This window comes from Hydra viridissima, unplaced genomic scaffold (genome assembly GCF_058129835.1).
Source record: "Hydra viridissima isolate aposymbiotic clone 2 unplaced genomic scaffold, HvirCarnegie_v1 scaffold_4, whole genome shotgun sequence".
In the NCBI taxonomy this organism is placed as follows: domain Eukaryota; kingdom Metazoa; phylum Cnidaria; class Hydrozoa; order Anthoathecata; family Hydridae; genus Hydra; species Hydra viridissima.
This window is the reverse complement of record NW_028324303.1, coordinates 20,611,257-20,636,481: the sequence shown is the minus strand read 5'-3', so window position 1 is coordinate 20,636,481 and position 25,225 is coordinate 20,611,257. Positions and strand designations below refer to the sequence as shown.

General features: G+C 30.6%; 1 protein-coding gene and 1 pseudogene across 1 annotated transcript; one reads left to right on the top strand and one right to left on the bottom strand.

Moving 5' to 3' along the window:
• Nucleotides 1–2,507: 2,507 nt before the first annotated feature.
• LOC149890449 (uncharacterized) lies at nucleotides 2,508–7,084 on the bottom strand. The gene is made up of 2 exons (XM_090085802.1): nucleotides 6,551–7,084; nucleotides 2,508–6,493 (listed from the first exon to the last, which is right to left on the bottom strand). Exon 2 carries the CDS (start codon nucleotides 5,677–5,679, stop codon nucleotides 2,542–2,544), a length of 3,138 nt encoding a protein of 1,045 aa, XP_089941928.1. The 5' UTR covers nucleotides 5,680–6,493; nucleotides 6,551–7,084; the 3' UTR covers nucleotides 2,508–2,541.
• Nucleotides 7,085–19,471: 12,387 nt separating this feature from the next.
• Nucleotides 19,472–20,480, top strand: LOC149890448 (uncharacterized; annotated as a pseudogene).
• Nucleotides 20,481–25,225: the final 4,745 nt, after the last annotated feature.

Sequence of the window (25,225 nt, the reverse complement as noted above, 5' to 3'; positions counted from 1 at the left end):
GGAGGTTGGGAACGAGGTTAGTGGTCTGGGGAGTATTTGGTTAGGAAAGGGCTAGGTTTGGGAATAGTTTGGTTAGGAATGGGCAAGGTCTAATCAAAAAAGCTTAACTTGTATTCACCGTCCTCAGTATGTTCTATAATATAAAACTCAAACAAATGTTCTATTAATGTGTAATGGTAAGCACTCTTATATTTGTGTGACGTAAGTGTAATAGCGCGGATATGCTAAGGTGCGCGGTAAAGCATCAAACTTTTCAATAACAATATTTTACGCATATAGTAATAACAACAATAATATTAATAATCGAAATGCAAACAAAAGTACTTACTACTGGTTCTTCTTCTCTTACTTATTTTTCTTAATAAATATTCTCAAATATTCTCATCAATATATATTCTCTTAAAATTAACTCATGCAAATATCAATAAATCAATATAGATAATAACGCTTATTTAAAGTTACTCAAATATCTTTTCTTACCAATTCTTCTCGTAAGTTTCTCTTTAAAATCTTGATGAATACTTCTCATAAAATTCTCTTTAAATCTTTAAAAATCCTTTTCTCATAAATTCCTCTTTTAAATCTCTTAAAACTCTTTTTATAACAAAATCCTTTTTCTTCTTTAAAAATCCTCTTTAAATCTTTTAAAACTCTTTCTCTTAAAATTCTCTTTTAAATCTTTTCTTCAAAAGAGACGATCTCTTTATCTCTAATTCTCTCAACTAACCCTTCTAACTCCTCCAAAAATCTCTTCTCCTCTTAACTGTTAACTCTTCCTTTTTTTTCAAGCTTTTATAGTTCTCCATTATTATTTGTTTCGTTGCTATATCTACTTATCATTAATTTACTTGACATGTAAATAGGTCTCTGTGTGTACGTCTTTTCTTAATCGTTGTTATTTTAATTTTGCTTCATTAGTTTTTTTTTCTCGTGTTATCTTTTATTTATATGACATGATGAATAAGTTTCGGTATATCTTTTCTTAATCGTTGTTTTTTTATTTTTGCTTCATTAGTTTTCTCGGGTTATCTTTTATTTATTTGACATGATGAATAAGTTTCGGTATATCTTTTCTTAATCGTTGTTTTTTTATTTTTGCTTCATTAGTTTTCTCGGGTTATCTTTTATTTATTTGACATGATGAATAAGTCTCTGTATGTATGCCTTTTCGCTGTTTTTAACTTTTCTCCCTCCTCACATAGCTCCATTCTTCGAATAAAATCGTCCCTTGATTTTTGATACAAGGCTAGTTTAAATGTAAGTGGTATAGGTATACTGTTTATCGTGTCTGGCTTTTCGAGATTTGAGGTTGGCATTGTTTGTCTTCTATTCAAGTAGGTTTCGAGATTCGAAATTATCGTTATCTGTCTGCTATTCATGTAGGTTTCGAGATTTGAGTAAACTTGATTCGCGTTTTCAATAAATGTTTTAAACCGTGTAAATATATTTTTAAATATTTCGATAATATAATGTCGTGCAAATGCTTTCAATTTCATATACTTCAATTATATACTTCAATTGTATATACTTCAATTATATATACTTCCAATAAAATTTTTTTTATACAAATTTTTTTTTTTATACAATTTTTTTTTTTTTTTTTTTTTTTTTTTTATACAGTACAATTAAAATAAATTACCTCTTAAAGATAATCTTGAAAACTTAATGTGAAAAAAAGGAAAATTCTCAAAAAGAAAATGGCGTAGGCACTGCGTAGCTAGGGCTAAAACCTGAAAATGTGCCTTGAAAAAAATTATGTTCAAAAAGGTGAAATGCAAAACTAAATTCATTTAGTTTAAACCTCAATATTGCATTTCACATAAAAATACGTTTGATCTTCATAGTCATTGATATCGATTTCGTTGTTGTCGTCGCTGTCATCGTTGTTGTATCATCATAAATCATCATCATCATCATCATCATCATCATCATCATCATCATTATCATCATCATCATCATCATCATCATCATCATCATCATCATCATCATCAACATCAACATCAACATCATCATCATCATCATCATCATCATCATCATCATCATCATCATCATCATCATTATCATTATTATATCATCTTCTTCATCTTTATCAAAAATATCATCATCATCATAATTATCATCTTTAAATTATCATCATCATTTATTATATCATCATCATAATTATCATCATCTTAATTATGATTATCATTATATCATTATCATCATCATTAATAAAAAATCAAGTTGAACAAATTTTATTTTAAATCGCTCACATGGGTAGGGTTCGCGAATCTCCCTATGCGTTTCTCAATCGCATGTTACCCGTAATACCTTTAACTTACTTTCCTTGAAATTCGTTTACCTTTTTGGTAAAACTGGAGCAAAATAACAAAATGAATAAGTTATTTGTCATCAAGTCTATGTTTAACTTCTGATCGTATTCTTGTGTTTTAAATATTGCTGTTCTTACTGTTTTATTTAAATCTGTCGGGGTTTTGAACATAATAGCCAACGGAACATTACTTTCCTTTTTCGGTACTTTACTTAATGAATTATAATCATTTATAAAACGTTGTGTTTTTGTAGTTGAGGGCGCCTTAATGATGTTTCTAAAACATTATTCTCCTGATAAGAGTTAGTAATTATATAATTCCTTATACTTGGTATTTTGAGAAATACTGGGAACTTTAAACAGCTTGGGGAGTACGATACTTGAATTTCGAAGAAAGCTTTAAACCGATTTCCTACTTTGTTAATGTGTTCATTGATAAGTATCTTAGTCATCTTAAAATCATATATCTGTTCATGATCGGTGATTTTCGAACAAAGAAGAAATATTGGAATGAACAAAACGAGTTGCAAAAGTAGAGCAGTCATAGTAAGGCTTCTACTTTCCTTATACGGCTCAGAAAAATGGAATGAACGATTAAATGGCATGTTTTTGGGTGGAAAGTGAGGTAGCTGATCTGAAATAACTTTCTTTAGAGTTAGAGGATGAAGCTTTTTCACTGGTTCAGAAGTATACTGTCTTTCTTGTAGAGTCTCTAATTCTTTGTAGAATCTCCATTTTGTAAGGAATACATTTTCATCTTTGAGGATTCTGATATCATGATTATCATTAACTTTCAACTGAGTTGTGCCTTGGTTTTCTGAACTTGTACTTAAGTCTTTTAGGGAATTGAAACTAATTTGGCTTGTGATACTACTTTCTGTATGTTCTTCTATTGTCGTGCAATACTCTTCTTCAGTTGTTGGATTCAAAATACCATCGTTAAGAGGTGTTTCAATAATTTCCAGCTGATCTTCATTGTCGTGATTGTAATTATCGCTTTCTGATTGAATTTTAATGTCTAACTCAGAAGTTGTTGTTTTTCTGCTACTTATGTCATTTTCATTAAGATGGTCTAATACTTTTGGCTTCGAGGAAGTACTAATATGCCCTTGGTTTTCGTAACATAAGTTTGGTATTTCAATTGGAGTTTCGTCAATTACATACTGTTGGTTTAAATCTACTATATTAACAGGAATAACTGTTTCTTCTTCTATCTTTTGGTCAACTTTATCGTTTATTTCTTCGTTATGTTCTGGAGTGAAATGTTCACGTGTAACGCAATCTTCTGTCTCAACTTTAGAATTATCATCGAGTATTTCGGGGTAGGTATTTGTGACTATTTCGTCAGTATTATTTTGATCAATTTCTACATTACTATCAATTTCATGAGAACTCCTTAATGAAATTGTTTCATTTTTAGTAATTTGCGGATCTTCACATTTGATTCCTTTCACATCTTGGGGTTCACAGATTGTTGAATTAGGTTGATCAAAATCTTTCTTGTTCGTTTCCTTATTCTCTTGTTGTAGTAGATTTCGTCCAGTAATGTTTTGTAACAAATATCGAAACTGGTCTTGTAAACAGTTCATCTCATGGGTGATCTGTTTATTGTTCTCACGCAAGTTCTGAATCTCCTGTTGTATATGTTTATCTTCTTTTTCATTTGGGGTGTTGAAACGTGGACGATTCATTCTATAAGACGTATAATCTCTTGCTGATGCATTATCGTAAAAATCGTTGTTGGTTTCATATGGGTAACTTTCATCAAAAGTTGACATCTGATTGTTTGTGTTGGGGTCATATCCGTAATCATAACAGTCGTTTCTATAGTAATCTTCTGTATCATCATACTCCATGGTTGTGTTATCCTCATATTGAAAATCGTTCTTGTGATATTGAGTCATATTATCTACGCCAATTATACGAACTGGCAATTCATTCCTTTGATTTTCAAGGGTGTCTGTTCGTGTATTTTCACCGTTCCTCCGGTTGTCATTTTGTCTTCTCGGTCTGAAGTAATTATCTCTATAATTTGGTTGTGGATTATTTGAGGTAGTAGATCTCCAATTTTGGTTATTCGAATCGGGTTGAGTGTATTTATTATCCATGTTTCTGTTCCAGTTATCAAAATTTCGTGGTGTCCATTTTCTATTGTTTCTCCATCGCGGTTGTTGAGTAAAGTTTTTCCTGTACTGATACTGAGAGTTGTTATTTTGTGGAATTCTAGGATCTTGGTATTCCTGTCTGCATTGTCTTGCTAAATGTCCCGCCTTATTACATACATAGCAGATTGGTTGGTTTACTGGAGTTGTATTGCAATCCTGATTATTCGTTTGTCTCTGTAGACGCATTTTTAACTTTCTGTTCTCGTCTTTGAGCCTTGCAACTTCTCTAGTCGCATTTTCGGGATTAGCTAAATTCGCAGGTGTTGTATTATATGCAACCACTGGTGGTGCATCATTCTCAGCGAATGTTACAGTGCTAGGTTTAACCAACTGTTTGTGTGCTTTTGTCACGGCCTTTACTACTGTTTCCATTATGCGAGCGTTATCATCGATGTTAACTGAATTATTTACTCTTGCGATTCTAACTGCTTGTGTGTATGTCTCTGGTTGGCTTAAAAGAAGTTTTCTCTTTAGATAAGAATTAACTCCTTGAATAAAAAGATCTCTTTTGGTTTCTTCCGAAACATTTAACTCTTGTGACAACTTCTCTAAATTTGCTATGAAATGTTCAAGTCCTCTTTCTCCTTCTTTCAATTCATAAAGTTGAGTTTTCTTCATCCAAATACGTTCTGGTGGTTCGTACTCGTTCTGAAAAGCTTGTTGAATTAATTGTAAATCTTGTTTTGTTTGGTTTTGAAGGGATTCATAAAATATCGAAGCTGATTTACTTAAGCAAAGCGGGAAAGCGCTAAGTTGTTCGCTATTGTCCCACTTGTTAAAGGTAGCTGTTCTCTTAAATTGAAGGAAAAACTCTTTAACGTCATCATCTGGTCCTCCGTTAAACTGTGGTAAACTAGACTTATCAATTGTTGGTCTAAATGAGTTTGCAATCTTTTCTAACCAATTAAGAGCGTTTCTCTCATCACTTCGTCTAAGCAGAGTAGCTTCCGCTTCTTGTTTTGCGGTGGAGTTTAATGGTCTTCTCGCAACCTTTTCTATCATCTTTTCACTTATAACTTTATCGATATACTCATCTCGCCAATCATTTTCCTCATGTCCTAGTGAGTCTCGATCAAAATGTTCAGTTGGTAAAACTTCAATGTCGGGTGTGGTACAGTTGGGTGCAGGTGGTGTTTTTGAGTAAAATAGTGGTAAAACATTAGGATTATTGTTGTTATGAGGTGAACCTGAATGGCTTGCCATAATTTTTTTGTGTTGAAAAATGATGTTTCACTGATTTATGAAGAAATTAGTGAATAGAGTTGATCTCGGTAGGGAAACTCCAGTGTGAGGGCGGTGGATTTTCTTTATATTTATTAAATTTATTAGGCGGCGGATTTTCTTTATTTGTTTATTAATAGTCTTCTTACGTTTGAGGGAAAGGGGAAGTTTGGGTTTGGTGTTATGTTTGGATTAGATATATGGAGGTTGGGAACGAGGTTAGTGGTCTGGGGAGTATTTGGTTAGGAAAGGGCTAGGTTTGGGAATAGTTTGGTTAGGAATGGGCAAGGTCTAATCAAAAAAGCTTAACTTGTATTCACCGTCCTCAGTATGTTCTATAATATAAAACTCAAACAAATGTTCTATTAATGTGTAATGGTAAGCACTCTTATATTTGTGTGACGTAAGTGTAATAGCGCGGATATGCTAAGGTGCGCGGTAAAGCATCAAACTTTTCAATAACAATATTTTACGCATATAGTAATAACAACAATAATATTAATAATCGAAATGCAAACAAAAGTACTTACTACTGGTTCTTCTTCTCTTACTTATTTTTCTTAATAAATATTCTCAAATATTCTCATCAATATATATTCTCTTAAAATTAACTCATGCAAATATCAATAAATCAATATAGATAATAACGCTTATTTAAAGTTACTCAAATATCTTTTCTTACCAATTCTTCTCGTAAGTTTCTCTTTAAAATCTTGATGAATACTTCTCATAAAATTCTCTTTAAATCTTTAAAAATCCTTTTCTCATAAATTCCTCTTTTAAATCTCTTAAAACTCTTTTTATAACAAAATCCTTTTTCTTCTTTAAAAATCCTCTTTAAATCTTTTAAAACTCTTTCTCTTAAAATTCTCTTTTAAATCTTTTCTTCAAAAGAGACGATCTCTTTATCTCTAATTCTCTCAACTAACCCTTCTAACTCCTCCAAAAATCTCTTCTCCTCTTAACTGTTAACTCTTCCTTTTTTTTCAAGCTTTTATAGTTCTCCATTATTATTTGTTTCGTTGCTATATCTACTTATCATTAATTTACTTGACATGTAAATAGGTCTCTGTGTGTACGTCTTTTCTTAATCGTTGTTATTTTAATTTTGCTTCATTAGTTTTTTTTTCTCGTGTTATCTTTTATTTATATGACATGATGAATAAGTTTCGGTATATCTTTTCTTAATCGTTGTTTTTTTATTTTTGCTTCATTAGTTTTCTCGGGTTATCTTTTATTTATTTGACATGATGAATAAGTTTCGGTATATCTTTTCTTAATCGTTGTTTTTTTATTTTTGCTTCATTAGTTTTCTCGGGTTATCTTTTATTTATTTGACATGATGAATAAGTCTCTGTATGTATGCCTTTTCGCTGTTTTTAACTTTTCTCCCTCCTCACAATATATATATATATATATATATATATATATATATATATATATATATATATATATATATATATATATATATATATATATATATTGTGAGTAGGGGAAAGCATCATCTTCAAGTTTTACCCGACTCAAACCTATCACATTCGAACGAAGAAAAAAAGCTAGTCAACCAAAGCATCATGTGGAGACAAATGTCTAATGATATGAAAAATGAATAAGTCCCACCATTAATGTTTAAAACTGTTTTCGCAAACACAACTAAAAACACAATGATATGATTTTAATTAGTAAAGTTGTAGAAAGTTCTGTAGCCACTCTAAGACAAAGACTAATGAAAAAGAAAACTTGTAAAACCTGTTTTAGAATCCCATGACTCGGAAGTAAAAACAAAAGTTCTAAACGAACTTGAAGAAAAGATATCTATTGTCTGTACGAGAATTCAAAATGACATCTGTGGACAGATAGAAAAGGAACAGTTGAGAAAATCTTTTAAATTTTTTTTTCGTCTCTTTTTGGTGAGGTTTTTTTAGGGAAGATTTCGATGAAGTGTTTTTTTTTACAGAGAGTTTTTGAAGATGTGTTTAGAAAGATTTTTTAAAGATTTTGAATAATTCTCCTAGGAGAGAACTCTATCAGAAAAGAGTTGTAAAAGATTTTTAAAAGAATTTTAAGAGAAAAAAGTTTTAAGACATTTTTAAAAAGGATTTTAAAAGAAAAAAAGTTCTAAGAGATTTTAAAGAGAATTTTAAGAGAAAAGGATTTTTAAAGATTTAAGCAGAATTTTATGAGAAGAACTTATTGAGATTTTAAAGAGAAACTTATGAGAAGATATGGTAAGAAAAGATATTTGAGTGACTTTAAATATGTGTTATCACCTATATTAATGTATTGCTGTTTGAATGAGTTAATATTAAGAGAATATATATTGATGAGAAATAATTGAGAATATTTATAATGGAAAATATGTAAGAGAAGATAAACCAGTAGTAAATATTTTTGTTTGCTTTTTGATTAAAGCAATTTTGTTTATAATAAGACAATATTATTTTTGTTAAGGTATTATTATCATCATTATTACTATATGCGTTAATAATTGTTATTAAAAAGTCTGATGCTCCTATCGCGCTTCTACCATACCTGCGTTATACGCTGACAGTCCTACCTCACATTCTATTTTAATCTACTTTTGAGCTACTCCCACACTCATTACACTACTGCGTCACGTTACCATTACACTTATACAGAACCAACCGCACACCTTATCATATTTACGCCGTTACACTTACATCACACATATATCACATAAGAACAGTAAGAACACATAACATAAATATAGACAAAAAAAAACCCTGCCTAAACAATATATACATACAGTAGCGCCCAAAAGTAATTGGACAAACACCTTATTGGTTATATTTTTTCATCGAGTTTACATTTTTAAATGAAATTTTGCATAAGCATGTTAAATTATACTACAATTAAGAAAAAGAAAACAAAAATCCTAATTTGGGAGTAATTACTCAAACTTTTAATAAAAGAATGGAAATGATTGGCTCAAAAGTAATTGGACAAACTAAATATGTCGTTTAAAAAAAGTACTTTCTCAACAAAGGATAAATTTTCAGCAATTCTTATGAAGATTTCTGTTAAATAAAATACATAATGTTACATAGTGTTATATTCTGTTACATAATGTATACAATCTGTGCATAATCCTAATACTTCGTTGGAAAACCTTTTGCCACAGCGACAGCATTACATCAACGAGGGATTGAATGAACCAAATTAAATAAAACATCAATTTGTATTTGCTCTCAAGTGCGCTTAATCAACTCAAACAAATCATGCTGATTAGATGGTTTCCGAACACTAATTTTTCTCTCAATATGTTCCCAAAGATGTTCGATTAGGTTCAGGTCCGGAGACCTAATCGAACATCTTTGGGAACATATTGAGAGAAAATTTATGACGGCCATTCTAAGATACAAACTCTCTTTTGAGCTAAAAATTCCGTGACTAGCTTGGAGGTGTGTTTTGGGTCGTTGTCGTGTTGGAAACTCCTGCCACGCAACATTTTGTCTTTTGCATGTGGCAGCATTATATCTTTGATTATTCCTTTATACATGTTTTGGTCCTTAATGCCTTGAAATCGATAGATTGGACCTACTCCATCACGGCCAAAACATGACCAAACCATTATTGAACCACTACCATGCTTTACTGTAGGAACTTGATACTTAACATCATTCCGAACACCGATTGGACGTCGAACATATTTAATACCATCAGGAACAAACATATTAAACTTTGACTCATCACTCCATAGTATTTTCAACCATTGGTTTGCTGTTCAATTTAGCGAATTTTAACCGTTCTCTACGATTTTTTGCAGAAACAAAAGGTTTTTTAACAGGTTGATGACCAAAAAGGTTGTTTTGTCTCAAGCGACGCCTTACTGTTGCATAAGAGCAAGAATTTTGATGTGACTGAGTAAATTCTCTATGAATTTCTTTAGCACTCTCGCGCGGATCTGCCTTTGACGATCTTATTACAACATTAACTTGGCGAAAAGTTGTTGATTTCGGGCGTCCTGACTTCGTTGAAACTTGGAAGTGACTCCGTTGTTGAAAAACTTTTAATGTATAACCAACTGTTGATCGCGGAATGTTCATATCTATTAACAGTTGTCGCACAGTCTTACCGTTATTAGATGTATGTATAATCAACTTGTTCAGTGCCTCGTTTAAATATTTATTATGTCCCATTGCAAATTATTGATAATTGAATGTTTTTATAAAAATCTGCCTTCAGAAAAAGAAGTTAAAATAGTCTAAATTATATCAAGATTGTTAGAATTTAGTTTGTCCAATTACTTTTGAGCTAATCATTTCCATTCTTTTAGCAAAATTTTGAGTAATTACTTTCAAAAGGGAATTTTTGTTTTGTTTTTCATAATTGTAGTATAATTTGACACACTTATGCGAAATTTCATTTCAAAATGTTAACTTAATGAGAAAATATAACAAAAAAGGTGTTTGTCCAATTACTTTTGGACGCTACTGCACGTAAAGCCTATATATGTAAAGCGTATATATATATATATATATATATATATATATATATATATATATATATATATATATATATATATATATATATATATATATATATATATATATATATATATATATATATATATATATATATATATATATATCCAAGTAGTGATGGATGAAGAACTTGCTTTTAGAACCAGCCGCCGATCATTGAATATAATTTGTACCTGACCTCTAAAGAAGTATGAAACATAAAGCAGAATTTTTGAATTGAACAAATACGCTAAAGCAAGATTTGGCATGGCTGAATGTTAAAATATTTGGTCGCATGGAGAGGAAACCAGGAAGTAGTGAGACAAAGGAGGAAGTTCAGCGCAATCTAGTCCAACCCATGAGAAAAAGAGCCAAAGAACTTTCTATAAGTGAGTACACAATCAGGTATGTTGTTAAAATTGATCAGATGGCCTAGTCTCGAGCTGATTTAAAAGGCATCTCGTAATTGAAGTAAGTCAAGGCTTAATGAGTTGAGAAAAGTAAAGAACTTTTGTCCATCCTTACGAAAGGTCGAACAATAATTCTGTTCTCAGATAAAAAATCTTTTACAGTGACTCTGTATCAAGTTGAAGGGCTGCTCGCTGCATTCGCACCTCAATGCAAAAAATTGTGTCAGAATCCTTTAGATTCAAGTTCAGGAAATAAAATCCTGCTTCTGTGATAATGTTTTGAGTTTTAACTTCCAATGGTTTAAAAATGCCTCCTGTTTTAATTGATTCGAGAACAAAAATCAAAAACTCATACGGATGCTCCTGTGGGAACAGAGACAAGAATTACCTTGCAGATGCTTAAAGAAATAAGGCTGTTGTAAAAAAGCGCTAAAACTTTATAATTGCTTGTAGACCTCAAAACTACAAACAAGCTTGTGGATTTTTTTATAATCAAGGAAACTGTTATTGCAAAAGACTATATTGCAGTTATCCCATTCAATCATCAACTCCAAAAATACCTACGCAAATTTACAATTGTACTGATTCTAAAAGCGGTTGATTAAATCTACTCATTTATACAAAATAATAAAGATGGAATAGAGTTTAGTATTATTTTAGTTTTTTAGCTATTCAAACAGTTTAACATTTATATAATTAAAATGGAAGTATAGCATATTTACAACACTTTTTTATGTACCAGCTAAAACAATTCTTATCAAAGTGAGGTTGAGGTATTTCTGATGTCAAATTGTTGGAGAAGCAGAACGCAGAGCTATCAGTCAACAACTTTGGTAGGAATAATAATTCTCGGTTGGGAGATTACTCTAATCTCATGAGGAGGACTTTTTTGGTGTTAGATGCTAAAATTGGGTGAAAAAGCCTTAAAGTTTGTTAATAGTCATAAGCAAATGCGCAATTCATGCATAAATGCTTACTTTTAAGTCCTAAAACAATCTGTTAACAAAATTATTTCTAACTCCACGTGTCAGATATCAGAACTCTGCTATGGAATAAAGATCTTTGCACGAGTGTTGTACTGTGGTGAAAATGCTAGACGGCAGTTCTTGACACCATGTGAGCTAAACTGGAAGAAGTTTGTGAGATTTTACGCTATTAAGCAAATATGATTATGACTGAAGCTAATCAAGAAGCGTTAGGTAATGCAACGCACTTCTAAATACGTGGTTTTTGCCTCGACAGACTTGCTGGGGGAACAATGGTTAAATTAACAGAGCAACAGAGCCAGTTGTTTTCCACAATTCATGGGGCTAAGATTGTGAGTTAAAAATGTTAGCAAATTGCAAGAGCAAAAACACCGAATACCGAGCTGCACACCTAAAGAGAACGTTAACAGTCTTGAATGCTTCAACATCACCGAGTTACCACCTAAGGTTGCTTGCAATAATCAGCATAGTAGAGATTATATAACAGATAAAGATAATTAAAAAGGGGAGAAAGTCTAGAAGGCATTCGGGTGAAAAACGCTAGGTGATAGTCGCAATGTTTAGGGGAGCCTGTTGTACCTTTGACCACGTTGTACCTTTAGTCACTCTGTCCTGTTGGCCGACTATTATCATTTTGCAAAAACGTGAAGTACCACTTGAAATATTAGTCCATGACGACTCTTTTTACCTTAAAATATCATGGTTGGGGAAGATTGTGTTGATCCACAAGAAATTATAAGTTTTAGGTCTTAAAAAGTAAATATTTATGTTTATCTTATTTTGATAACAAAACTGTCATAAATAGTTGTTAGGTTAATGTATGATATTACTTACATTAACCAACATCTTTTTTTTATTACGGAAAAGTTTAAATAATTATTTCTAAACCGAAATGGGGTTTGAGATGATAATTGTTGAAGAAACCCAATTCGTGTACCTTTCACCAGAGTGGGACGTTGTACCTTTGACTGGTTCGTTCTGCGCTATTATTTTTTGCGAACTTTAAGAGCATACTTTTATGAAATTTTTCATCAAATTTATCAGACAGCTGTGCTCTTGCATGTAAAAATCAGCGAAAAGCGTACTATTACTTTCTTGCTGATATTTTGAAAGTTTTAAATGTAATATAAGTGATACAATAGTATTAACAAATTATATTTTTATATATTTCTATATCTTATGCATTGTGTTTTATTTAATTTATTGATAAATAAGAGTAAATTTTACACTTGACACACAATCCATTATTGGAATGTATATTTCTATGTACTAATAATGCTTGATAATCAGTTTTGATCAGGTTTTAAGAGGTTTCTAAGTTAAAAACCTATTTAGGGGATATTAATCTACTTAGGGCCAGATTTTTTGTATGATCATATCATACAAATTACTTCCTATTGATATCGACATAATTACTTAAAATATAAAACTCCGCCAAGTAAAAGGGTCTTAAAATTGGTAAGCTTAGGTACAATGAGTTCATTTCTAATTGTACCTAGGCCACCAGCTAGTATAGCAAGTTATAGAAATTTATTTTTGCTCTTAAATTAACTAAAAGATAGTAACAACTTAATTAAAAACATTTTGTACAATTCAATCACATTTGAAGTTTCCAATCTTAACCCTAACCGTTCCATGTAAATAGCATCCAACTGAAAAAAATGTGATTAAAACGAAATAGTACTGGTAATTGATGTCATTTTCTTTTATTTACTACAAAAAAACAAAAAACCAAAAAACTAAGGATTATGACCGTAGATGTTACTTTAAAACACGGCCCTAAGTACAAGGACAATGAATTGCCCTTTGTACAAGACTAGATACAAAAGAAGATCTATCAAAATATCCAAACTAATGGAGACTTATGTAATACTGCAATTAGGAGTTTTTTTTAAAAACAAAATTAATAAATTGAATTACAACAAAACGTTTTACTTGGGATTGTAATATAAAAGTGATAAGAAACAAAATTTTACTTTAGAACATAAAAAAATGTTTTTTTGGTAATAACTTGCTGCGGCAATCTCTTCAATTTCTTACAAAATGGTTTTATATAAACTTTTATTGACATGTGGTTGGCCAGAAATTTCTTAATAATATATAGCAAAGTTGTAATATGTGTACTTATTAAAAGTCCAAATAATTCATGAGAACTTATTAATAACATTACGGTCAAAAGAACAACACACCTCGGTCAAACGTACAATGTACATGTTGTACCATTGACCATTTGAGTACTTTTTTAAAAACTCTCAAAAATGATACTTTTTGGTTGAATGAGAAAAAAGTCCAAAGTATAAGTTTTGCGCAAAATATAAGAGAATAATATAAACTTTGAATGGTATAAATTGATTCAAGAGTCAAGCAAAAAAACGCCCGGAAACAAAAAGTGGTCAGAGGTACAACAGGTTCCCCTACATGATTTATAATTTTAAATTTTGTTTTTCTCAATTTTTTTTTTTTTTTTTTATGAGAAGCAGTAGGAAAACAATGCCTTTTCTGCCAAAACATAATATTTAAACAAAAAAGGTTAGAATAAGTTAAAAAAGACGTTTTCGCCGCATTTAGCACAAAAAAAACTAACACAAAAAATTTAATCCTTATTTTTACAAGTTTTATTAATTAATTTTCAAAAAAAAAAAATCTTCTTTTTTCTCATGTTCTATTTGATATGTATAATTAGACATAATCTTTCTGGATTATTCTCATAAAAACCCGTGACTTTTTATAACAGACTAAATTCCTAATTATTGTTAGGAAAAAGACGTTTCATTTACTTGAAATTATACTATATATTACTTTCTACATCTAAACTTAAAATAATACATAATAAATTAATAAGAATTTTTAAGAGAAAACAAAACAGCAAAACATGCAGCGAAAGCCGCTACAACAGTCATAACTTTTACAAAGATTTTATATTGCCATTAAGTGGAGACATATCTATGAGTGAAATTTTAAAGTCAGTACCATCTCCAGGTAGTATATATAAAAAATAAACCTCATTTAAAAAAAAACATTATTTTAGCTTCAAGTTTTCAGAATATGTTCATTATTAATGTTTTAAGTGCCTGAACCTAAAAAAAATTTTAAAAAAGTTCAACTTAACCTACAAATACCATATCAAATGACTGTTTTATGGCTAAAAATAGTTTTTTACACAATTAAGTCTGCCATTTTTGATCATTTAAATTTTTTCAAAAAAATTTTTGGTTCAGGTACAAGCTACACTAGTATACAAGCATTTTTCAAAATTTCAACCTTTAATATTGATGTAATCTTAAGATATTTATTTTCTTGGAACGTTAACTTTTCACCTTTTTTTGCTGAGTCAGCAATTTTTTTTTTTCAAATCAAAAATTTTTTGCAATACGCTTTAGATTTTTATCTATTATGCCAGTAATTCACGAAAGGTATTTATTATGTTTAAAGTATAAGAAAATAAAAATAATGGCTGGATGCCACCTTAAAGTTCGCCTATATCTTATCTTAAGTTGATGTATATGCAAGTCATTTCACCCAACTTTCTGTGTGAATACAGTGTGGAATTTAGGCTCTGATTATGAGTAAGCGTTTGCACATCGTTTCATTTCCGTATAGTTATCATTCCGATATGATATTGGAAAAAAAATGTGATTGTGATGACGAGAGTTCCGGTATACACTGAAATTTAAAATAACTACAAAACCGGTTAAAATTTTTTTTAACGATATTTTGTCGTAATTATTCCGATGTCACTTTTTTTTTCCAATATCATATCGAATGATAGCGATTAGAGCATCCCGCCATCGGAAACTGCGTAAATGCGTAAATTCCGATGCACTTTTCGGTAGTGAGCAAAAGTTGTACCTACGTATGGTAAATTACTGTGCAAAGTTTGACGCGCTATTGCCAATATGTTCTGCTCTAGCAAGGAGTCTGAAACTTCCCAAAAATCGACGAATACACCGTTTGTAAATTATACTTTTAGATATTGGATTAAGTGCAGCTGTTTATACTCTTTTTTCAAATTCTTCTATTTTAATATTTTTAATTGAATGTAGGTCTAGTCACTGAATCGGATACACCTTTAGCAATTGATAAGAACGAAATTGAGAAAGGTATCCAAAATCTTTGAAGTTGCTTTCATTGGTAACATTTGAGCCAGTTAACTGCAGCTTGCTATCAGATGAAATACGCGCTTTGAGTTAGGATCAGAAGTATCTGAGGGATATTGCTCTCACCATTAGCTCAGGCATGAATCCTCCAGGTCTTACTATGCACGATCCAAGTCCCTCAAACATGTCCCGCTGGTAGATTACAACCAACACGATATTAAGACCGTATGTTTCCACCACAGAACCATCAGACAACTTATTTACCATATAAGAGTTCGTTATAAGGGTATATGCGCCATCTTGGTTTCTGCATCAAAATCCATCTCTCAATTAAGGATTGAGCTCGGCATCTTAAACATTTTATTCAGTTATTTAGATACTTGGATCAAGTTAACTGCAAAGTCATTGACTTGGTAATTTTTTGGAATCCTGACTGATAAAAGAACACCTATCAGAGCCCTTGACATCAGGTGAGACGGTTGGACAAGTTGGAATTAGAAAGTTGGATATTCCAAAAAAAAAAATTCAAAGCAAAAAACTGCATCGAGCTAACTTACTGGTCATCCAGCATAGTAACTCCATCACCAATATTGAATGATTTGACGACTGAAGATTTGAAAAGTATGCTGAAAGAATAAAACCAGTTGACTGGGCTTTTACGAAGTTTCCATGCTGCACACAAACTTAGGAAAGGACAATAAAGTTGGTTACGGAGGCCTCAAAATAAGTGAGTCTTCGTAATAAACAGGACAGATTTATTTGCCCCACTCCAATATCGAGAAAAGTCATGTTTGAATTTAGGTGCAAGAGAAAATACAAAACCTAATCCTAAAGAAACACACACTTTCATACTTATAATTTTGAATAGTTATTTCGTAATTCTTATATATAATAGCAAGCGAGTGTATGATTATTCTAGTTTATATCTAATAAATGTTAGTTAAATGATGAAAAAAATAGTGTGTTTTTCGATTATGAGTAGTTTTAAGTTCCTTGCCAGAACAGAGCATATTTTCCGTAAGGCGTCAAGTTTTGCACAGTAATTATGCACACATAGGTTTGTTTCACTAAACTTCCCTCAGTAAATCTATTATAAATATGCATTTAGTGAAGCTTATGGTTATAAAAGATAAAAGAATTAATCAAGAATAGCTCACAAATCTGAAAAAGGTTGATTTGACCTATGAACTTTGCTTCATAAAAATTTAATTATGTTTTTGCACAAAGTCTATGTATGGTTTACTAAAATAGATAAAGTGAAACAAATTTTCTTTGTTAAATTGAAATTGCTATGATACAATTTGAAGGTCGAATAAGAGATTCTAATTATTCTTTTCACTCCACTCTCAGATTATGCTTTCCACTTTAAGGCTCAAGTCAAAGAGTATTTGTTATTTTTGTCGGAAACATCGAGCTTATTTGCCTCGCTTTTTTTTTTTTTCTTGAACTTGTGATTTTTTGTTTTCGCGATCTTGTTATAAATTTTCTTATTTTCGATACCTAAATCGGATTTTTTCAAAAGGTATTATAACTAAAAGTATCTTAATGCATATAAAAAACTATTGACTTCAGAAGTTGGAAATAAATATAAAGTACTATCTATCATTAAAACATTTATGTAAAAGTTTGTTTTATATTTAGCCTTTTATATTTTTACAAATGGTGACTTAAATTGAATTTGTTATGGAAAACAGGCATGAACTCTGCAAACAAAGTATGGATTTTTTGCATTTGAGAAAATCATTGCTTTTTGTTAACTTACAGATTAAGTTTTACGAATAATTCTTGAGAAAGATGGTCAAACCGCGTACGTACTCGCTATCTTGAACATCCTCCCCCCTCGCTCCCCTTGTACACATTTGTACGAATCAATGGCTACTGCCAACCAAATGGCATGTGGAGACAAATTGTTTTAGATCGTGAAGTGCCATTATCCATATATATTGACAAATCTCTTCCAGATCAACTAAATCTTTAATCTGCGAATATCATATTCTCCAACATTTCATGCATAAGCATCTGTAAAAGTGATAATGACTTCCACTAATTTCTTTTCTAATCAGAAATAAATTTTCTGATCTTAAAAATAGTTTAACCGTATTGCCTTCTTTCGTTTCAATTTTTCCAACATCCTTATTTGATGAAGTACATCAAATGAGGATGTTGGAAAAATTGAAACGAAAGAAGGCAATACGGTTAAAAACTTTATACTTATTAGAAATAAAGATTGTTCATTAATATGGTAAGAAACCTGTTTTGATTTTAGTATCATCTACCGTACTAACTTGTGCGTAATAAAATTCAGGTTAAAGAGTAACGAAAGTCAATCATCAATTACCTTTAACTATCCATTTTTTAACTGTGCACATTTTCTTACACCGGTATATGTAATAAATGTAATAAAGACAACTTGCATTCTTCTACATGGAAGTTCAATAGTGCATTACAAAAATTTATAGTTTTGAATAAATCAAAATCAAAATTAAGAATTTTTACCAGGGCTGTGGAGTCGGTAAGCTGCTGTTCCGACTCCAACTCCGACTCCTTGATTTTATCATGGACCAACTCTGACTCCGACTCCGACTCACGACTCCGACTCCTTCATAAGTAACCAATTTGTAACAACAAATAGTTGTTTGTTTTACTACAGTTATTTGTTTGTAACAACAAATAACTGTAGTAAAATGTTAACATTGGCTATTTCATCACTATGATACAAATAATCCAACCACTTAGTGCTTTAAACAATATTTATAAGAAAACAATTTCTGAACAAACAACTTTTCTGAACTCTTGTTATGCAATAAACTCTGATGCAGTTGCTAATAACATTATGAATTTGTCAAAATCATGTTTGAAATATTGTCAGTTAGACAATATTTCAAACATGAAAGAACTTGTTCTTCTTTAAGTTCATATTCTTTAAGAATCTTTTCTACTAAGACCTGGAGAAATTCGCTGGTGTGATTAGTTTTGGCGTCTTCTACTGCCAATGTCTTGGTAACTGCTTCATTTTTTTCAAAAAAGAATTAAACATTGATTGCAAAATAGTTCACTCTGTTAAGAAACACAAAGCGTCCCTTGAGACATTCATTAAGTTTTTCTTTTTGTTTAACAGCTTCTTCAATCACTAATTTTCTAATATTCTTTCTCTCCAGAGAAACAAAGTTAATTGAATACTTACAGTCTTTCTGTTTGTGGAGCAACTCTTTGGTGCTTGGTGGTGGCACGCCTAGCTTTCTACTAAGAATATGTAGCACAGTGCCAGACAATTTAAGTCGGGAGTTAGGAGATCATGAAGTTATATAGTTTAAGGGAAGGTAGCGGAGAGCGCAAGGGAGGTGATATATGATTCCATGGCCTACTATAATTACACGGCCGGATATCTTGCTTTTCGGAGCGAAAAATTAGAAGGGTGACTTTTTGACTTACATAAGCGTATTTTAAAACAGTTTATTCAAATATTCTTAATATGGTTAACACATGTGCTGTAATTTACTGTAAAACTGGATATAAAAAGAGAGAGAATCTAATTGATTTTATTCCTGAAAAGCATCCACTTTTTGGATTTCCAGAAAATAATCCTGACTTATTAAATCAGTGGGTAGTATTTATCAATCGAAAGTTATGGAAGCCTTGTAAAAAATCGGCTATTTGTGCTAAACATTTTGAAGAAAAGTATTTAAAAATTGGCAAAAAGAGTTACATTATTTTGGGATTTAAATCCCGTTCCAACTATTTATTGCTTACCTGAAAAAATACCATTATCAGTATATCCAACTACATCGAAGGGTAGAATGCCACCGTCTGTTCGTCATCCATCAAATAATCAGGATGAATCCAATTTATTTATAGAGAAAGATAAAATTCACTGTTTAAATGACTTAAATAATGTTAACCTAGAAGGGTATCAGCTCAAAATATATAATGACAAATACAAATTTTTTAATTTAGAAGTTAATCAACACTTAGGTATTTTAGAAGTTACAGAAACAATTGTAGTTGATGAATTTATGCATGTTTCCTTGTTCTATAAATCATCTTATCTTCCATTGCCTCAATGGTTTTGAAATATTGGCTGTGTATTAAAGAAAAAAAGTGTACTGGAGAATTTTCCAGCATATTTAAAAAATTATCTAGAAGAAAATAGTTTATCAAATGATTTAATGACTGAACTCAATGAAATAAAATACAAAAAACCAGTTGATCGGCCAAAGTTTTCATCAAATCTTTTACGATATATTCCCTTATTCTTCGATATACATCAGCGCAGGCCTATAAACTCTTATTAGAACAGTTTCCTCTACCATCATTTAGCCTTTTGAAAAAAATTAATAAAGGTGGGGTAGAACCGTTGAAATCTGTAAAATGTTTACTGAACCAAAATAAAATTGACAAAGATGTAGTGCTGTTGATGGATGAAATATATTTGCAGAAAGAAGCACAATATCAAGGTGGTAGAATGATAGGTGTAGATAATGAAGGAATTTTATATAAAGGCGTAATGACCTTCATGATTGTTTCTTTGAAAAAAAGTTCAATTTTGTTATAAGAGCAGAAGTACTTTTGTTATAAATACCAGAAGTAAAAATTGAGGGTAAATGGCTAGCTGACCATGTTGATGAGTGCATTACATCTTTACAAGAAAATGGTTTTCACGTACGTGGTGTAGTTTCTGATAATCATTCCACTAATGTTTCTGCTTTTTCACATTTGATGCATAAATATAAGAATACTAACCATGTTAGTAGTATTACTCATCCTACAAAAAAAGATAGTGTATATATTTATTTTTTAAAAAGATAGATATATTTTGTAAAAAGATAGTGTATATATTTACTTTTTGTTGCTGTCCATCTTCTCAAAAACATACGAAACAATTTACTAAATTTCAAACGTTTTATATTCCCTGCTTTTTATTTTGACCAGTTTTATGATGTTATTGATGTACATGCTGGTGAAATATCATGGAAGTTACTTCATGATGTATACGATAAAGACCAATTACTTCAGTTGAATTTAAAAAAAGGTTTCAAATTATCTTATAAATCACTTCATCCAGGCGATAATAAACAAAGTGTACCACTTGCTCTTGCAATATTTGATCCTACAACTTCTGCAGCTATTGAAAGTTATTTTCCAGATTGGACTGATGCCTCAAGCTTTTTAAAGTTGATAAATATATGGTGGATAATAAGTAACAGTAAGCAAAAACAATTATTATTTTGGAAATGCAGCTGTTTTGGGTGACATGAAACCTTTATTTTTGCGCAATTTAGCTGAATGGATTGAAGAATGGCAATTATCTCAAGTTTCAAACTCTCAAAAGTTTACATTAAGTAAACAAACATCAGAAGCTCTTACGGCCACTTTAAGATGCACAACCTCACTTATTGATGATTTAATTCAAGAAGGATATGATTATTTTTTAATATCACGCTTGCTAACTGATCCATTAGAGTTAAGATTTTCAAAATATTGTCAAATGAGTGGTGGCAGATTTTTAATTGGTTTGCGTGAACTTGAGACATCTGAGAGCATTTTAGCAGCGAAAACTTTACTTAAAGAGTCAGTCAATATCTGGGAGGAAGATGTAAGAAAAGAGAGTTGTAATATATCTTTAATGAAATTATTTGATAATAAATTGCAAGAAAGCTCTCTGATTCTAAATTGCATTCTTCAATAGAAGAATGCAATTTAGGGTCAGAGAGCTTTGAAGTTGCTATAGTTATTTCTGGTTATGTGGTTAAAAAGTTTAATAAAAAGATCAAATGTGGTGTTTGCAAAACTTTTCTATTAGCTGAATCTGGCGAGGTACAATGTCAATATTTTGAAAAACTTTCTTGTGGAGGATTGATTTTACCAGCTATTGATTTTACACATTATGTTTTAAAAGCATTTGCAATATTAGATACTGCCATTTTTCTTATAAGAGACTCAACTCTTTGTGATCGATGTTGCAGAATGAGTACTTAGATTAAATGATTGTGCTACTTCATTTTTATGCGATGAACATCAAGATATTGGTGTAAAATTTATAAATCGCTTTGTTACAAATATTTATTTTAACAATGAATAGAAACAATTTTCTGATGAAATTAGAAAGAACAGTGTAAAGAATTTTAAAAGTAGACAGAGAAAAAAATTGAAGCTGAATTAGGTGAACTAATCAATTCTAAATTGATTATTTCAATTGTATATTCTTCCTTTATTATTAGGTTTTTGTTTATTGTTTTATATCTCATTAATATTATTGAGATGTTATTTTTGAGAAATATATTTCTTTTGAGAAACATATTTATGTTAATAGAGTCATTACAAATTTTAACATTTTATTATTTAATAAAGTTACAATTTTTTATTGATGAATAAAGTACAATATAATTTTATTTTATTTTAGCGGTGTAAGTTTTTTAGAAACATAATCATCAGGCAAAGGAAAGTGTCTAATTTATGATGCATTTATCATATTTGTCAGACAAATTTTATTTTGTATACACACTTCCGTAAATAAAACCCTTGTAAAAAATCATAATTTTAATTGCGGAAAGTGTGGCCAAACATTCTATACGCTATATTTTTGTTTTGAAAAGTTACCCTTCTAATATTTCGCTCCGAAAAGCAAGATATCCGGCCGTGTAATTATAGTAGGCCATGATGATTCTAAGTGATAAGCAGCAAAATACCCTATTGCTTATCACTGTTTTAAACGCCTAAAAATAACATGTCAAACTCCTTGTCCTCCAGTTGTTGCAAACTACAATTCCCATTGTGTCTGGATATCCTACAGCTTTCAGACCATCCTGGGACTTGTAGTTTTGTAACATCTATAAAATCCTTATAAAAATTATGAAACTTTGAAAGATTTTTTTTAAACCGGAGTCGGAGTCAGTACAATTTTTCCGACTCCGACTCCAGCCAAAATGAGCTCCGACTCCACGACTCCGACTCCACAGCCCTGATTTTTACAATATTTTCACAATCTGGGAGAGTTTGCAAATATAAAATAGCACTAGTTAAGACATTAAGTTCCACGACATGCGAGTATAAACACACCTTTAGTGCCAATCTAACATTACTTTTTATGCTTTTTAAAATGCGATTCTCAAAGATATTTATTGTGACATTTTGGACAGGTAAATTTAGTTATCAGCCGTTCTTCTGTTTTTTAAAGTTTTTTTGTTTCTTCTTCTGCAATCGACTTCTCAATAGAAACTGCTGATGTTATAAGCTCTAATTCGAAATCCTCTAATTACAAGTCCGCTAACAATTCGAGATCTAGCTCAACATAATCCTCCACAACTATTTCAATTTCGTTATCAATAATTTTAAGCAAAAAAGAATAATCTTCTTGATTAATATTGAAGTTTTCTGTCATACTCATTTTATGTATCACTGCTCAGAAAAATATTTTAAAATATTTTTATTGCAGAAGCATTTTCGGATTTCCTTTATGTAATACCTGCAACCATTTTTTTAGGTAATGATACATAACTTATTTCGTTCTACACTCATAAAAACGCAGTTTTTACAGTAACGACAATAAGATTGCAATTGAATATATATCTTGTTCAACTCTAAATTTTGTTTTTCTTTTAAAAATTATTATTAAAATGCCAATAACTAATTATGGTTTTGGTATAAAATATCAGCTGTTTTTGACGGAGTTTTTCTGCTAACAAACCATTTTTTATTCAATTCAATAAAAGAAAATTTGGGGTAATACTAGGTACAAACAAAACATTTTTATTACCTAATTGTCACAAACTTTATTTCGTATTTTAAATTTCTTAAAAACAATAAATTTTGATGAATGTTTTTTAAATTGATTTATTTGTTATAATTCATATTATGTTCATATAACTTCATAGTATAGGTTCTTCAGTTTTTTTTAGCCCTGTAATAAGATGCAATGGTATCTGCAAGTTTGTTTAACAATAACGTAGTAGCATCTTCATATTCAGCATCACAATTAAAAATTTGCTTACTGTTGGTTACTATTTTGCCAAAATTATCAGCATAAAAATCATTCAAACTTTTTAGAGAATATTATATTACAAGTTTCAATTATTCTATCAAGCTGAGTCTTATCTTTTATCTGGTCAACCTGAAGTTTTTTAACAGCTTCAATTATTTTATCACTATAGATTGAGCTTTTAATACCGAGAGTTTGTGAGAACAAACTCTCGGTATTAAAATTTGGATTAATAGCAGGTTCATCAAAAATAATATTGTTGGGGTGCTTTTTAGAGATATGCAATTTCAGCCCTCCATTACTTCTAAAAACTTTAACACATACATAACATGGGAAGGATCCAGGACTGAGCTAAAAACAATTTGAAGTAAGATAAAAGTTTAAAAAACTAAATTTAATCAATCACTCAATCGCTTATTTTTTGCTTAACTTAAACACTAATAAAAAACCTAAAAACAAATATTTGTTTGTCCTACGTAAATGATTTACATAAAGAAACATCTTTCACGTTTTTATCTTACTAGGAAAAAGTACTAACATCTTCGACAATAGCTTCAGTATAATTTTGAAGTTCAGTATCTTTTTCAAAACTTTCCAATAGCACTATTAGGTCTCTATTACAAAAATAGTCATCGTCTTCTCTCTCTGTAGCCATAGTAAATTTTTGTGCTGAGCACCGTCATGTTCTTTTTTTACGAAAAACACCGAGTTTTCAAACCGGTTATGTCTATAAACTTCGATTCCAAGTGAAAAGCGTAAAAAATTAGTAAACTACATATTGAATAACGGTAAGAAAGTTGGTTTTATGACAAGGAATCTACTATAGTAAGCAAGAAATCTACTCTCTATCAACCTGCTCGCGAGTAAAAATCCTAGAGTCAAATGTTGTTATTGTTGTTTTGTTTTTTTTGACCTTATTGAATTGAGCAGCGCAGGAGCCTCTTCTATCAAAAATTTGCTTTTAAGTGTTTTACACTGTCATGGTCTTAACAATAACTTTTTATAACGGAATTGGGTTCCCTTTGCTTGTGATGGTACTTCCAACAAACTCAGCAAAAATGCAGGTCTAGTTCGCTTTTAAGTAAACTGGGTGACGTCAATAGAACTTAAACATTCTTCTAAGAAATTAGAAGACAGATTAATATCTCTTTTAGAGGCGCATCAGCCTTATATTTTAAAACAGCATATATATTTTACATTAGCATATACATATATATATATATATATATATATATATATATATATATATATATATATATATATATATATATATATATATATATAATAGTGTAAGGTAATGAGATAATTTTCATTACTTTTTATTGCCATCTCGCTTATATTTGGAATGCGCTACCACGGTGTGTTTGTATATACTGCTCATGTTGAAAAACAATATAAAGCAAAAATGTCACACTGACACCTTTATTGAAAGTTTCTTTTGCTATTTTGATTTTATCTTTGGCAGTCCATATTCTCTGCAGCTTTTGAATGGCTTCCATCAACAGCAGAAGTGAGATAGGGTTTGCATCCATAATGGAAACTATGAGCATTACTGACCGGGATCATCACTCCAACC

Bases quoted from the DNA above. Each gene is read 5' to 3' on its own strand.
- LOC149890449 (XM_090085802.1), bottom strand. From the start codon at position 5,679: ATGGCAAGCCATTCAGGTTCACCTCATAACAACAATAATCCTAATGTT.